This window comes from Aotus nancymaae, unplaced genomic scaffold (assembly GCF_030222135.1).
Source record: "Aotus nancymaae isolate 86718 unplaced genomic scaffold, 86718_ANA_hifiasm-v0.15.2.pri h1tg000011l, whole genome shotgun sequence".
Taxonomy (NCBI): Eukaryota; Metazoa; Chordata; class Mammalia; order Primates; family Aotidae; genus Aotus; species Aotus nancymaae.
The window spans coordinates 75,065,786-75,081,506 of record NW_026988422.1 but is presented as its reverse complement, the minus strand read 5'-3'; the positions used below and the strand labels follow the sequence as shown (position 1 = coordinate 75,081,506).

Genomic DNA, 15,721 nt, shown 5'->3' with positions numbered 1-15,721 from the left:
TTCATCATTCTCTTAAGAGCTCTCAATGTGTACCTTTAGTATTGCTCAGACTCTTTTTTTAATGTGTAGCAGTGTTGCTATGGTAACTGAAAACTGCAAGTTCTTCCATAAAAGCTTTATTGCCTTCCCTAGTGGGAAACAGGCAAGAAAAACAGAGGGTTCCGAGTTTCTGGAAATTTAGTCTTTGTAAGGAGAGATATTTTGTTGTGTTTTGCACACTATTTCAGGTTTTTCTTTAGGTCAAGGTCACCAGAAAGGGTGAGACAAATATATTTCTTATGCGGGCTCTTCCAGGAATAGATTAAACCCAGATAGCAGATATATTTCATGATATGAGGATAAAGTAGGTTTTACATGACTGTGTCAAAGGACTTCTGAAGGAAAACCAGAGTATAAACAAGTTTTATTATCATCATTATCAAAAAGTATGTGTCAGCCTCTGTGACCATTCATGAGTAGTCAGGGTGCTGGGTGATACAGAAAGGTTCAAGCTCAGCTCACTCGGTACTCAAAGGCAGCCTTAGTGAGCACATACAACCACATCAAGGACAGTCACACAACACGAATATGGAGGACAAACTGCCATGCCATTTGGTCTCACTGTTTCCATGCATCCACAGCTCATTCTTAACTTTGTGCCATGTGTATTTGCTTGTCTTGTTTACCTGCCAATAAAGCCTTCTCTATTTTTTTTAAGTGCTGCTCTTCCTTCAAGATTCAGTTAGGAAGCTCTCCCCTTTGATAGGTTGTCTCCTTTTAAACCTTATTGTATGCAGTTGGCATGAGCTTTTAGCATTTACGTTTTTCCCTAGGCATCCAATGATCATATGATAATTGAAGTATTTTATAGATAATCATCTGTAGGTTTTTGATCCTTCCTAGATGAATGTTATATTAAAGATGGTAGGTTTGGAGAAACTCCACCTCTTATCAGTTTTTAAAGAAAATGCCCTGTGGTGCTCTGAAAGAGGCAGTTATTTGGAAATTCCAACTGCCTGTCCTTTAGATTTTCTAAGCCTGCTTCTGTACTTGGTAGCTGCTGATCGGCTGTTACCAAAGGTGCTTAGATTGCTAAACCAGTCAACAGTGAAAACTTGGCTCCTGACTGTCTTTCTTCTCAGTCTATATGGAAGAAAACTTAGGAAAAATATAAAAAAGAAAAGCACAACCAGTTGGGCATCCCATGAAGAGGTAATTATAGTAAAAAAAATATTAAAATGAGGACCCTGCTAGAGTATGAATTTACAGTGTGATCACTCTTCCATAATAATGGAGTAACTACAAATGAACAAGCTGGGGGAGGCGATAGGTTCCTTCTTTGGGGCAATTCCCAATGTTTATTTGGTGCCAGAGAAGAGAAAATGCCCAGATACGTGACTTGTATCTGACAATTATGTAAAACTCATAATAATTACAAGGCAATGATAACCGGGGGTAATTTAACTGCTAAGTAGATCAGTAGGGGAGTGTGATGAGAATAAAGAAGTTGCTGCAGTGTATAGAGATATGAACTCAGAGGTTATGCTTGTTGAGTGCTTATTCTCTGTAGAGTAACTGTTTAGATGCTTTAAGTATTTTTCATTTAATTCTCACAACAACACTGTGAAGTGCCTGTTATCCCCATTTTACTAAATAGAATACAAACTCCAAGAAGTTAAATAACTTGCTAAAAGTCAAACATTTCTATGGATAGAGCTCATCTTAGGCTAAAGTCTATGTCTTTTCTCTAACTATGAGCTGAAAGTTGAAAGAAGATAATGTCAAATTAAGAAAAGTTGTAATATTGAATAAGAAGAATGAGACTGGAACTATGCCCCACAGAGTTAAAGAAACCAGTGGGTAGCAGAAATTCTTGAGCTTGCAGGATGGCAGATAAGAGCTTGCAGAACAAGCTTGCTGACATTAAAGCCAGAATTTCCACCACATGTTTCATACTAACTCTCCCGAATTTGCACAGGTGGCCCATGAAGAGGCATAAAGATTCTAATAATGGTGTTATGTCATTTAATTTGAATGTTTAGCAATGTGATATAAGATTTTTCTGGTAAAGGCACTATTTTCAGAGTTTAACTGTGATAATGTCTCCACTTAATGTTAAATTCATTCTTACACCAAAAATATACTTAAGCATTGCACCATGCTGATAGAGTTTTAATCTACTATTTGTTTTCTCTTACCTTGTAAGAACAATTGTCTTCTCAGATGATTAAAAAAATGCACTAAAAACCTCAGTTCTCCCCTGATAATGTAATAAGAATGAATTAAAAAATCCAACTGTTTGAGCTTTCCATTGTCAATTAAATGTATTTAATAAGCAAGTCAGTTTTGATGAAGGAAAAACACTAGTTACATTTAATTTACTCAGCAGTTGTCAGGAACTGCACAAAGATCTGAGATTTTATTCCACTTAGAGTTGGCAAATTAGTCTGTTCCTGTTTTCTTGGATGCTGGCAAAAGACACAAGACTCCTAGGTCAAAGACAAAGGACTTTATCACTACCAGCAAAAGCAGTAGCCTGAGTGTCCACAGGATGCTCACTCCAGTACCTCCTGTCCCCCAAGTTCCATAGAGGTGAAATTCATCATGGATGCTGTGTTAGTTTGCTAGGGCTGCCATAACAAAGGGCCGTACACTGGGTGGCTTAAACAACAGAAATTTATTTTCTCACAGTTGTGGAGGCTAGAAATCTGAGATGAAGGTGTCAGTAGTGTTGATTCCTTCTGAGGGCCATGAGAAAAGATCTGTTCCATGCCTCTCTCCTGGGTTTATAGGTGGCTGTCTTCTTCATGTGTCCTTACTTCATCTTCCCTCTGAATGTCTTCCCTCTGTGTGTTCACTTCATCCTCCCTACGTCCAAATTTCCTCTTCTCTGAGGACACCAGTCCTACTGGATAAGGGCCCACCCTAATGACTTCATTTTCACTTCATCACCTCTTTAAAAATCCTATCTCCAAATATGATCGCCTTCTGAGGTATGGGTGGTTAGGAAGTCAACTTAAGAATTTGGAGGGTCAAAAATTGAGCCCATAACAGATGCTTATACACATAGTGGTGTGCATTACAGGAGAGGTACACTGAGATTAGGCAATTCACCATGGAAACAAGCCTGCTGTTGTCTAGGGTGCCTTACCTCATCCCTTGAGGCTGGTGGCTACAAACACAGCCCTGAGGTGAACAGCATCCAGGGCCTTGCATTCTGGGCACACTCAATGAGAATGTGCAGGTATACTCAGGATCATGTGAATTGTCTTCCCCAAAAGCAATGTCGCCAAAATATTAGATTAAGTTACAGCCGTATCATCCTCAGAGTTTTCATCGATTCAGGTTCTGTTTTACATAGCTGTGTAGTTGATCTCACCTCTCCAGAAGTTATCTACACTGAAGGAAAACCTGAGCCACATCTCTTTTTCTACTTTGTAGTAATTATACTTATAAATTTACCTTTAATACAAGTAGGGAGTAAATTTACAGTTTAGTGAACTGTTATGTTATCCGCTTTTGTCACATAGTGTGAAATATTGAGATGATTTCTTTACTGCTTTGTAGTTGTTTATAACAAAAGGAATTCAAAAATATGTTCAGAGTAATTGAATGAAAATAATTCTTATTTATTCCAACAGATGGAACTGCCACTTATATATGTTTCCATTTTGCTTTTGAACATATTTGAATTTTCATCAGGAATAGTATATAATAAAGGTAAGTTTCAGACTGTCTTACTGTCTATTTCCTTCTCAAGAGTTGTCGTTTATGTCTCTTCCTCATTTACAAAAAATATTTTTCTTTTAGTATTTTTTAAAATCTTCGAGTTGTTCCCCAGTATTGTCTATTATACTCTGGTCTAGAGGCTTCAAATATCATTGTGATCTTATTTTTATTAAGTTGTGTAGATGGAGACTTTTCTCTGGTTATAGTATTTTATCACTTTAAAATCATAGAATATTTAAAGTTTAATTTTATACTTGCAAAACTTTAATTGTTTGAACAGACATTTTAAAATTATTTCCTCTATGAATGGTTGCATTGTTGTATGAATGCAAACTGAATTATAAGACTAGTGGATCGAAATTGAAAAGAATTTCCTAAAAGTAACACATAGATTGAATTAGTCAATAGGACTTTTATGGTTCTGAGAAAGGTACAGTGAGGGCACCTTTATCATAGGAAATTTATGTCCTGCTTTAGTGCACCTGCTGTTTCTTGATTACCTTTATCTCAAAATAATCAATGTGCCAAAGTGGTGTATTTTGATGTGGCATGCTGTCATCCCTTGAAGCAGCACGGGTGGGGAGAGAGAGATGGAAGCACTTTTGCTGCTTTTGTTTTCAACTTCATTGCTGTAACGTAGTCCCTCTTCCCTGTAGGGAACCCCTGGTGGATGCTTGAAACTGCAGAGAGTACCTAGCCCTATATATACACTGTTTTTCCCTTTGCATACATACCTATGATAAAGTTTAATTCATCAATTATGAATAATAAGAGATTAGCAATAACTAATAAAATTGAACAAGTAGAACAATATACTGTAGTAAAAGTTATATGAATGTGGTCTTTCTTCTCTCTCTGTCTCAAAATATTTTAGTACTACACTTGTCCTTCTTTTGATGATGTGAGATGATACAATGCCTATGTGATGAGATGAAGTGAGGTGAATGACACAGGCCTTGTGAGGCCTTGTGAAATAACATTATGAAGTAAAACAAGGTTACTTGAACACAAGCACTGTGTTACTGGGACAGTTGATCTGATAACTCACATGGTTGCCAAGTGACTAGCAGGCAGGTAGCGTATAGTGTGGATATGCTGAACAGAGTGATAAGTTACATCCTGGGTTGGATGGTGGAGGAGGATGTGAGATTATTATTATTTTTTTTTTTTGAGATGGAGTCTTGCTCTGTTTCCAGACTGGAGTTCAGTGGCATGACCTTGACTCACTGCACCCTTCACCTCTCAGGTTCAAGCAAGTCTCTGCCTCAGCCCCCCAAGTAGCTGGGATTACAGGTGCCTGCCACCATGCCCAGCTAATTATTGTATTTTTAGTAGAAATGGGGTTTCACCATCTTGGCCAGGCTGGTCTTGAACTCCTGACCTCGTGATCTGCCCTCCTTGGGCTCCCAAAGTGTTGGGATTACAGGCATGAGCCACCACACCCAGCTGATGGCATGAGATTTTACCACACTACTCAGAACAGTGCACAATGTAAAACTTATAAATTGCCTATTTCTAAAAGTTTCCACTTCATATTTTTGAACTATGGTTGGCTACAGGTAACTGAAACTATGTAAAGTGAAATCACAGAAAAGGGGTGACTGTTGTGGTTGTGTAACTGTGAATAGGACAATGAATGAATTTCATAAATGGCATATTTTTCTGTACATTTGTCCCACAGTGGATTTTTATTGTAGTCAGAGCAGGCATTCCATTGGTAGTTACACTTGTGTGATTTCCCTTTATATCACCATTTTTGTTAAAGAAGTCACATACTGTTAAAAATATAACTTCTCTGGCACATCTTTCCTTTAGAAGCTTGCAAAAAAGTATTTTTTGTGTTTTATTATTGTAACAGAATCTAGCAAACTATAATCTGAGAATTTTACAAAATGATACCAAAGTGCAGAGGACAAATCAACTAGTTTCACTGAGACAAGTATTAGAAAAAACTCTTTAGCCAGGTGCAATGGCTCACACCTGTAATCTCAGCACTTGGGGAGGCCAAGGCAGGACGATACCTTGAGCCCAGGAGTTGGAGACCAGCCTGGGCAACATGGCAAAAATGCTTCTCTATAAAAAATACAAAATTTAGCCAGCTGTGATGGTGCTCACCTGCAGTCCCAGCTACTCAGGAGGCTGAAATGGGAGGATCGCTTGAGCCCCAGGAGACAGAATTTGCAGTGAGCCAAGATCGCTCTGCTACTCTCCAATCTGGTTGACAGAGCAAGACCGTATATCAAACAAACAAACAAACACAATTTCTATTTAAACTGGATCTTAAAATATATTAACAATTTGAGGCAGAGAATGAAAGTAGAGAGAACCCCAGGCATTTCAGAGATGATGGATGAGGTTATGTGCAGGGGAGACTGAAAAAATGGGCTTAACTATTGAGAGTGTCTAGCAGGATAAAGAGAGGATGGCCCTTAGAGACAGAAACAACTCGGTTCCAGTTGGATGCACTGTTGTTAGTTTTATGAGCTTTGAGCTTGATTTCCTCTTCTTTAAAGAGGAGACAGTAATATATATGGCACAAGGTATTATGGGAATTTCATAAAATGACATCTAAATCCAGCTCAACCCATTTGAGCTTTAATGGCTCAAAGTACGTTATTTAAAGGAGTTAGTTTACTTCTGTTTAGCATCTCACCATTTAAGGAGTTTAATTCATGAGGTAATGGTGTTTCAGTGAAGAATTTTAAACAGAGAAGTGATTTGAACTTCACAATCAAATTATAACTTTAAAAAATGGGTCTGATAGCATTGTCAAATATGGACAAAGTGATTGTATAAGTTGAAAGTACTTTGAAAACTGTTTAACATTATAACCTTCAGAAATATTTGAAGCTATATCTGTGATATTTGTAAAGATATGTTTACTTATAGAATTTCAAGAATAGCATTAAAATTATTACATTATACAAACAGAATGAGTAATATCCAATTAGAAATTAAATTTATTTTTGCCTCCTATTTAAATCCAATCTTTGGCATTGTTATTCCTCTGTTACTGGATGAATATTTGGGCCAGAACCAAGATTTTTTTGGTTACAATTGGGTGATTCACACAGTTGGATCCCTAGAACAATAGACTCTGGGGAACATGAGAGGGGGAGAAATGGAGTCGGGAGGGGCTGAGCAAGTACCTGTTGGGGATGATGCTCACTCCCTGAAAGACAGATTCATTTGTACTCTGAAACTTAGCATCTCTCAATATACTTTTTAACAAACCTGCACATGTTCCCCCTTGAACCTATAATAAAAGTTGAAAACAAAAACAAAATATACAAATGATGTTTGAACAAGTGAGAAAATAGTTTAATTTCAATAGAAAAATAGCTTGAGGTCATGCACGTCAAAATCTTTTAGTGATTTGCTTTGGATGGTGAAATTAGCTCTCATTGTATTTTTCTTTTTCTGCTTTTTTTTTGAGACAGAGTTGCTCTTGTTGCTCAGGCTGGAGTGCAGTGGTGTGATCTCGGCTCACCGCAACCTCTGCCTTCCAGGTTCAAGCAATTCTTCTGCCTCAGCCTCCTGAGTAGCTGAGATTATAAGCGCCCGCCACCATGCCCAGCTGTTTTGTATTTTTAGTAGAGAAAGGGTTTCGCCATGTTGGCCAGGCTTGTCTTGAACTCCTGACCTCAGGTGATCCACTGCCTTGGGCTCCCGAAGTGCTGAGATTACAGGCATGAGCCACCACGCCCAGCCCCTCATTATATTTTTCTAACCTCTCCATATCTTACAAATATTATACAATAAATATGTTTTACTTTGGAAATTAGAAAAAAAATTTTAGTCGTATTTATTTAACAAAGTATAAACATCAAAAACCAATGCTCTGAGGATTTGAAATTTTATAACAGTTTTGCATTATTATTTTCATAATTAAAATATCCAAGCCCATGTATGAGTCAAATTTAACTCTTGTTTTATAATTGAAGCTTCTTCCCTGTTTCCTGCCTGGGCCTGTGCTGGTGGGAAACCTATAGTTGAGGAAGAAAGACTAAGATCAACTTTTCCTTCTCTCTACCTAGTATTTAGATTCCTTTTCATTGTCTCACTAACTTTAGGTTTTGACCCTTCCCCCTCCAGTGTTGTAGAAAGGGAGGGAGAAGTGGGGTGGTGGGGGATAGCACAGTTCTGCCCTAACTGGTTCTGAGGGAACTATCTGACATCTGCACTTCCAAGTTTCAACAGATGTGTAAAGCTGACCCTTGATCTCTGGGCACTTGAATGAGTCCTTCATAGCCCCTTCCCTTCCATCACTTTACTGGAAATCTCTTATCTACAGTTCTTCTAACAGAGGCAAAAACTTCTTCATTCCCACTGATCACTAATTCCTTTGTCAACTCCTACAACTCTGTCTTCAAATTTCTGCTGAGAGCCGGTTGCCACTTAGAGAGACCTTGGGGGACTGAAATCTAGATGACCCTAAGCTAGTTCTTTTTCACCAGTTACCCACATCTGAACCACAGAAAGCATTCATGCATCTTTGGCCTCAGTAAATTTTGGTTGTGTAGTACTCATAATGAAATGGGAGAGTTCCCTGGCCCCTCTTGCAGGACTCTGGCCCCGTGGCAGCATCCACGGATGGGAGCCTGTGACTCCTGAAGCCCAAGTGGGAGTATGTTAACAGTGTGCCCTCTTAGCCTTGCTGTCCATGGATGGCTTAAGTGTTAACCAGCTCAGTGCCCTCTTGGTACCCAGGTTCTTGCTTGGTACCCAGCATCCAGGAAGAATCAGTTTGCACACAAACTTGAAGGATGAATGCAGGGGTTTTATTGAATGGTGGAGGTGGCTCTCAGCAGGATAGATTCTGAGCTAGAAGAGGGATGGAGTGGGAAGATGATCTGCCTCTGGAGTTTGATCTCTTCGACCATCCCCAGCCGAACTCCTCTTGGCATTTGGATGCTCCTTCTCTTCTCTCTGCCGTTCTTCTGCTCTTCTGTTTATCTTCTTGCTTGTCTACTTGTCTGCTTCTGGAGCCTGAGGTCTGGGGTTTATATGGGTACAGGATAGGGGGTGTGGTGGGCCAAAATGCAACTTTTAGGCATGAAAACAAAAATGCCTGTTTTCATTAGGGCTGCAGGCTTCCAGGGTTAAGGATAGGGCCTTTGCCTCTTCTGCCCAATATTTCTGTTCCCTGTCTGTATCATTAATACAGTTATCTCTTTCTCAACAAACCATATCCTGTTCTCTCCACCAAATCATCTCTGCCTTCTGGATTTTCTAAGCAGGAGTCTGAGTTTGGGGCACAGACTATGTTTGGGGTCTGAGTTTGGGGCCGAAACTGCAGGGATACATGTTACTTTTTTTATTTTGCCCATCAGACCCTCTTGCCTCGTACGCAAGGTAAGTAAGTAGAAGGGGTCCTCCTCCCAACATCTTCATTCAGTACCTCTCTATCAAAACACAAACTCCCTGCAGTTGCCAATTCTGGATCCTTTTATACCCTCAAGGTAAGGAGTTGAAGTGTCAAGAACTGGTTTTTGTCTGCCTCTAAAAATTTTGTGTCATGGTCTAGCATGAGTAACATTAGTGCTTGAGCCAAACCTTCCCATTTTAAACATGCCTGATAGTGTAGGTTCAAAAAGAAAAACAAGGCGGAAAATTTGAATTTTGCCTAAAGTGAATTTAAAATGTACAATTATAATTCTTATTCCTTAAAAATATTTTGTCAGTTTTAAAAACATGGTACTTTTCATGGACAGTCTTCTGTCAGTGATCTAACATGTATATATATTTTATTATTTAGGTGATACAGAGAAACGCTTTGCATGTGCTAGCAAAGGGTTCCCTCAAGAGAATGAAATAATCAAGTTGTATCTTTTCTCAAAAAACCTGGTAAGGTCCACTAATAGCATGTGTTGTAACCCTTCAGGTTTCTGTAAGTTCATGTGTAAAACCAATAGCACTGTATTCTTTCCAGATACCTTCTACTATGTTCAGACTTGGGGAGGAAAAATTCTATGTAGATAATAATCTTTTCTATCTTTTTTAGTGTATGTCCACTTGGAGCAGGTAAAATACTTCACTTCGCCATTGAACACCCTGGGTGTTTTTGCTTTTATTCTTTTTTAAAATGATGCCTCCTCCCTCCCCGTTTTAAAGATTGGCTCCTTTTTAACAGAATTCATTTGTCCTTTTGAAGTTTGACAAATGTAACCTGTTAGAGAAGGAAAGTTACCTCACATGGCCTTGAGAAACAGTCTTGCCTTTGTATAACAAGTACCACATTGAAGTTGTCATTTTGGTTAAGGAATGATATGATCCTTTGATTCAAATAATGGGAGACTTTTTAAAAAACACGCACAACACGGTGAAATAAAGCATACTATCAAGATCATGCAGCAAATACTAACAAAAATATATGTTAATAAAAAAAGCACAGATTGTCTAAGAATCTATGATAAATATAATAAAAACAAAGAAAAGATTCCATGAGAACAAATGCATTTATTCCTAAGCCTGCTTTGACTTAGGTCACAATTCCCTCTTGATATGCTTAAATATATATTTAAGTTTTATATTTACAGCTATTGAGAGGTATATGCTCTTTGAGCCAAAAATGCATTTGTGATTTGTTGTTATATGTTATGAAAAAAGAATGGGCTTTGGAGGAAGACAGGCTTACAGAGCTGGGGTCCAGTCTTGGTTCTGCCATTTATGTTTTGTGTGTCCTGAGGCAGGTTACCTAAACTCTCTGACCCTCAGTTCTTCTTCTAAAAAGGGAATTAACCTACTTTTCAGATAGTTGTGATATAGTAGTTCTAGTAGCAGTAGTATTAGAAATGATAGCTAACATTTATAAAGTGTTTATGTGCATCAGGCATTTCAAAAAAATGTTTTATGTTTATTATGACATTTAATCTACATGTTTAATCTTCTGTGAGGAAAATACTATTTTTCTTTTCTCTGATAACCCTGTTAAAAGTTGTACTGCCTTCCTACACTCCTGTACTCTCAACCTCACTTCTCTGCTTTGTTCCTTTTTTTTTTTTTTTTTTGAGATGGAGCCTGGCTCTGTCGCCCAGGCTGGAGTGCACTGGCACAATCTTGGCTCACTCTCTGCCTCCCAGGTTCAAGTGATTCTACTGCCTCAGCCTCCTGAATAGCTGGGATTACAGGCACGTGCCACTACACGCAGCTAATTTTTGTATGTTTAGTAAAGACAGGGTTTCACCATGTTGGTCAGGCTGGTCTTGAACTCCTGACCTCGTGATCCGCCTGCCTCAGCCTCCCGAAGTGCTGGGATTACAGGCGTGAGCCACTGCACTCGGCCTTCTGCTTCATTCTTATAATGTATTCTTTATTTATTTTATTTTTTCTATCTTTTCCTTCATTCTCTACCAATCCATCCACCAATCTATCCTTCCAGTTTGTCTCCCTGCCAATCTCCATTAGAATGTTAATTCCACAGGGGCAGAGGGTTTTGTCTGTTTTAGTCACATCTGTATTCCTAGCACCTGTAGCACTGCCCCATTCATAGTAAGGGCTCAGTAGATATTTTTGGAATGAATGTATTTCCCCATTTTTTAGGTTAGAGAAACTAAAACTCAGTTAGGGAACTTGCCCAAAGTGATCTTAAGTACTAGGAGAACTAATTGAAATAAAGTTCTTGGAATCTGTCTCATGTTAGTTTTCAGTAAAATCCACCATTTCTGATTGCTACACTTTTATATACCTTCTCAAAACTAAGAAATACCCAGTAAAGATGCACTAAAATGAGCTTTGCTTTATACATTTGCTTCTTTTTTTATTTAGACACAAAATAACAATTTTAATAAAATTGGAATTTCTGTTTGCAATAACATATTGCTTTGATTCTATGTTTACTACATGTAATAATAATTACCATTTCAATGATAGAAAAGATTATTATAAAGATGAAACCTTTATGATGTTAGCATAATAGGTTACTGAGTTCTGAAAGTATAATTTTATAAATAGATTTTTTTTCCTAACTAGAGACTGGAATTACTCATTACTTTTAGATTAATGTAACTTGTGTCTCAGCATCGAGTGGTTATTAGTTGTTTTTTTTTTCTCTCTCTTTCCTAAAGCAAATCCAGTGTTTCTTCCAAACTGAAAATGAACTTGCTTCAAAGGGAATGCTAAGTGTTTTTACATCAGGAGGACTTGCTCCCAGCTTGGAAATCATAAATAGTACATATTATGGCATCTTCCACTTTAATTTAACATTGGTAATTACATTTTATCTTTTTCTGGGATGTGTTATTAATAAGAATCACACTCTTCCTTCTAGGATGTGTATTTTAAAAAATAGGTAGCTCAGTAATATCACATCTATGTATGTTTTAAGCCCAATAATAGTGTTACACTTTTTGCTTTAAATAGTCATATATTTTTAAATGAATTAAAAGAAGAAGAAATACTTATTTGTTCCCTTTGCCTACATATTTATTATTTATACTGTTCTTCATTCTTTCCTGTAGATATAAGTTGCCATCTGATGTCAACTTCTTTTAGCATTTCTTACAGTACAGCACTGCTGGCAAATAATTCTCTGATTCTTTTCCTCTTAAAAATGTCTTTATTTCACCTCTTTTTTTGGCAACAACTTTATTAAGATATAATTCCATACAATTCACTCATTTAAAGTGTGCAGTTAAATGGTTTTTAGTATATTCATAGAGTTGTGCAACCATCACCACTAATTCCAGAATACTTTAGTCACTCCAAAAGTGATTAAAGTGACAGTCTATAATCATTAGCAGCCACTCCCAATCCTCCCCTCCACTCCCCAGCCCTAAACAACCACTGATCTTTCTGTTTCTATAGATTTTCTAATTCTGATCATTTTATGTAAATGAAACATATATGTAATGCTCATGGCTAGCTTCTTTCAATTAGCATATGTTTCAGTTAGCATAATATGGTCAAATAATATTCCATTGTATAACTGCCATGTTTTGTTTATCCATTTATCAGTTGATGAACATTTGAGCTGTTCCCACTTTTTGGCTGTGAATAATGCTGCTGTGAACATTTGTGTGAAAATTTTTGTATGGAAATATGTTTTCATTTTTCAGCTACATGGCCAGGAATAGAGTTATTGGATCATATGATAACTCCACTTTTGACCTTTTGAGGAAATGCCAGACTATTTTCTAAAGTGGTCGTACTATTTACATTCCTTTCCCTTCCTTCCTTCCTTCCTTCCTTCCTTCCTTCCTCCTTCCTTCCTTCCTTTTTTCTTTCTTTTCTTTCTTCTTTCGTTTATAGACAGGGTCTTGCTGTGTTGCCCAGGCTGGATTCAAACTCCTGGGCTAAAGTGATCCTTCTGCCTCAGCCACTGTGTAGCCGGGACTACAAGTGTACACCACCACACCTGGGTTAGGGTTCCAGTTTCTTTACATTCACCAATGCTTGTTTTTATCTTTTTAAAACAATAACCATCCTAGTAGGTATAAAGTGCTATCTCATTATAATTTTGATTTTAATTTCCGTAATGACTAATGATGTTGAGTATCATTTCATGTGCTTATTAGTCCCTTGAATGTGTTCTTTGGGGAAATATCTATTCAAATTATTTGCCCACTTTTAGTTAGGGTATTTGTCTTCTTGATTTGTAAAAGTTCTGTATAGATTCTAGATACAAGTCTCTTATCAGACATATGATTTGCAAATATTTTCTCCCATTCTATACATTGTCTTTTCACTTTCTTGATAGTGTCCTTTGATACACAAAAGTTTTTCTTAATGAAGTCCTCTCTACCTATTTTTTTTCTCTTGTTGCTTATGCTTTCGGTGTCATGTGTAGAAAACCATTGTCTGACTCAAGGTTATGAAATTTTACCCTATATGTTTTCTTCTAGGAGGTTGATAATTTACCTTTTACATTTAGATCTTGGATCCATTTTGAGTTCATTTTTGTATTTGATATGAGAAAGAGGTCCTTACTCATTCTTTTGCATGTGAATATCCAGCTGTCCTAGCATGATTTGTAGAAAAGACTATTCTTCTTCTTCTATTGAATTGCTTTGGCATTTTTGTTGAAAATAAGTTGACCATAAATGGGACAGTTTATTTTTGGATTCTTGATTTTACTGCATTGATCCATTTCTGTCTTCATGCTAGTGTCGTATTGTCTTGATAATATTGCTTTGTGCTACATTTTGAAATCAGGAAGCATGAATCTTCTAACTTTGTTCTTCTTTTTCAAGATTATTTTTGCTAGAATAGTTACCATATGAATTTTAGGATAAGCCTGCCAATTTCTACAAAGTAGCCATCTGGGATTCTGATAAGGACTGTAATGAATCTGTAGATACATTTGGGTAGTATTGCCATTTTACTAATATTAAGTCTTCCAATCTATAAATATGGATGTCCCTCCATTTATTTAGATCTTTTATTTCTTTCAACAATGTTTTATGTTTTCAGAGTATACGTTTTATATTTCTTTTGTTAAATTTATTTCTAATATCTTATTCTTTTTATTATACTTTAAGTTCTGGGGTACATGTGCAGAATGCGCAGGTTTGTTATATAGGTATACATGTGCCATAGTGGCTTGCTGTATCCATCACCCCGTCATCTACATTAGGTATTTCTCCTAATACTATCCCTCCCCTAGCCCCCACTCCCCAACAGACCCTGGTGTGTGATGTTCCCCTGTTTGTATCCATGTGTTCTCATTGTTCAACTCCCACTTATGAGTGAGAACATGCAGTGTTTGGTTTTCTGTTCTTGTGTCAGTTTGCTGAAATGATGGTTTCCAGCTTCATCCATGTCCCTGCAAAGGACATGAACTTATCCTTTTTTATGGCTGCATAGTATTCCATGGTGTGTATGTGCCACATTTTCTTTATCCAGTCTATCATTGATGGGCATTTGGGTTGGTTCCAAGTCTTTGCTATTGTGAACAGTGCCACAATAAACATATGTGTGCATGTGTCTTTATAACAGAACAATTTATACTCCTTTGGGTATATACCAGTAATGGGATTGCTGGCTCAAATGGTATTTCTAGTTCTAGATCCTTGAGGAATTACCATACTGTCTTCCACAATGGTTGAACTAATTTACACTCCCACCAACAGTGTAAAAGCATTCCTATTTCTCGACATCATCTCCAGCATCTGTTGTCTCCTGACTTTTTAATAATCACCATTCTAACTGGTATTAGATGGTATCTCGTGGTTGTTTTGATTTGCATTTCTCTAATAACCAGTGATGATGAGCTTTTTTTCAGATGTTTGTTGGTTGCATAAATGTCTTCTTTTGAGAAGTGTCTGTTTATATCCTTTGCCCATTTTTTGATGGGGTCGTTTGTTTTTTTTTTCTTGTAAATTTGTTTAAGTTCTTTGTAGATTCTGAATATTAGCCCTTTGTCAGATGGATAGATTGCAAAAATTTTCTCCTATTCTGTAGGTTGTCTGTTCACTCTGATGATAATTTCTTTTGCTGTGCAGAAGTGCTTTAGTTAATTAGATCCCATTTGTCTATTTTGACTTTTGTTGCTATTGCTTTTGGTGTTTTAGTCGTGAAGTCTTTGCCCATGCCTATGTCCTGAATGGTATTGCTTGTTTTTTTCTAGGCTTTTTATGGTTTTATGTCTTACGTTTGGGTCTTTAATCCACTTGAATTAATTTTTGTATAAGGTGTATGGAAGGAATCCAGTTTCGGCTTTCTCCATATGGCTAGCCAGTTTTCCCAGCACCATTTATTAAATAGGAAATCCTTTCCCCATTGCTTGTTTTTGTCAAGTTTGTCAAAGATCAGATGGTTATAGATGTGTGGTGTTATTTCTGAGGCCTCTGTTCTGTTCCATTGGTCTATATATCTGTTTTGGTACCAGTACTTTGCTGTTTTGATTATGGTAGGCTTGTAGTATAGTTTGAAGTCAGGTAGCGTGATGCCTCCAGCTTTGTTCTTTTTGCTTAGGATCGTCTTGGGTATGTGGGTTCTTTTTTGGTTCCATATGAAGTTTAAAGTAGTTTTTTCTAGTTCTGTGAAGAAAGTCAATGGTAGCTTGATGGGGATA

General features: G+C 37.3%; 1 protein-coding gene across 3 annotated transcripts in view; it reads left to right on the top strand.

Moving 5' to 3' along the window:
* The window catches only part of CATSPERB (cation channel sperm associated auxiliary subunit beta), a 191,023-nt gene that overhangs the window by 31,332 nt on the left and 143,970 nt on the right, over positions 1-15,721 (top strand). For all 3 annotated transcript variants that reach the window (XM_064375157.1, XM_064375158.1, XM_064375159.1), the window contains exons 3-5: positions 3,621-3,699; positions 9,467-9,555; positions 11,775-11,915. In XM_064375157.1, coding sequence (XP_064231227.1) covers positions 3,621-3,699; positions 9,467-9,555; positions 11,775-11,915 — 309 coding nt within the window. The remainder of the gene's footprint in view (positions 1-3,620; positions 3,700-9,466; positions 9,556-11,774; positions 11,916-15,721) is intronic.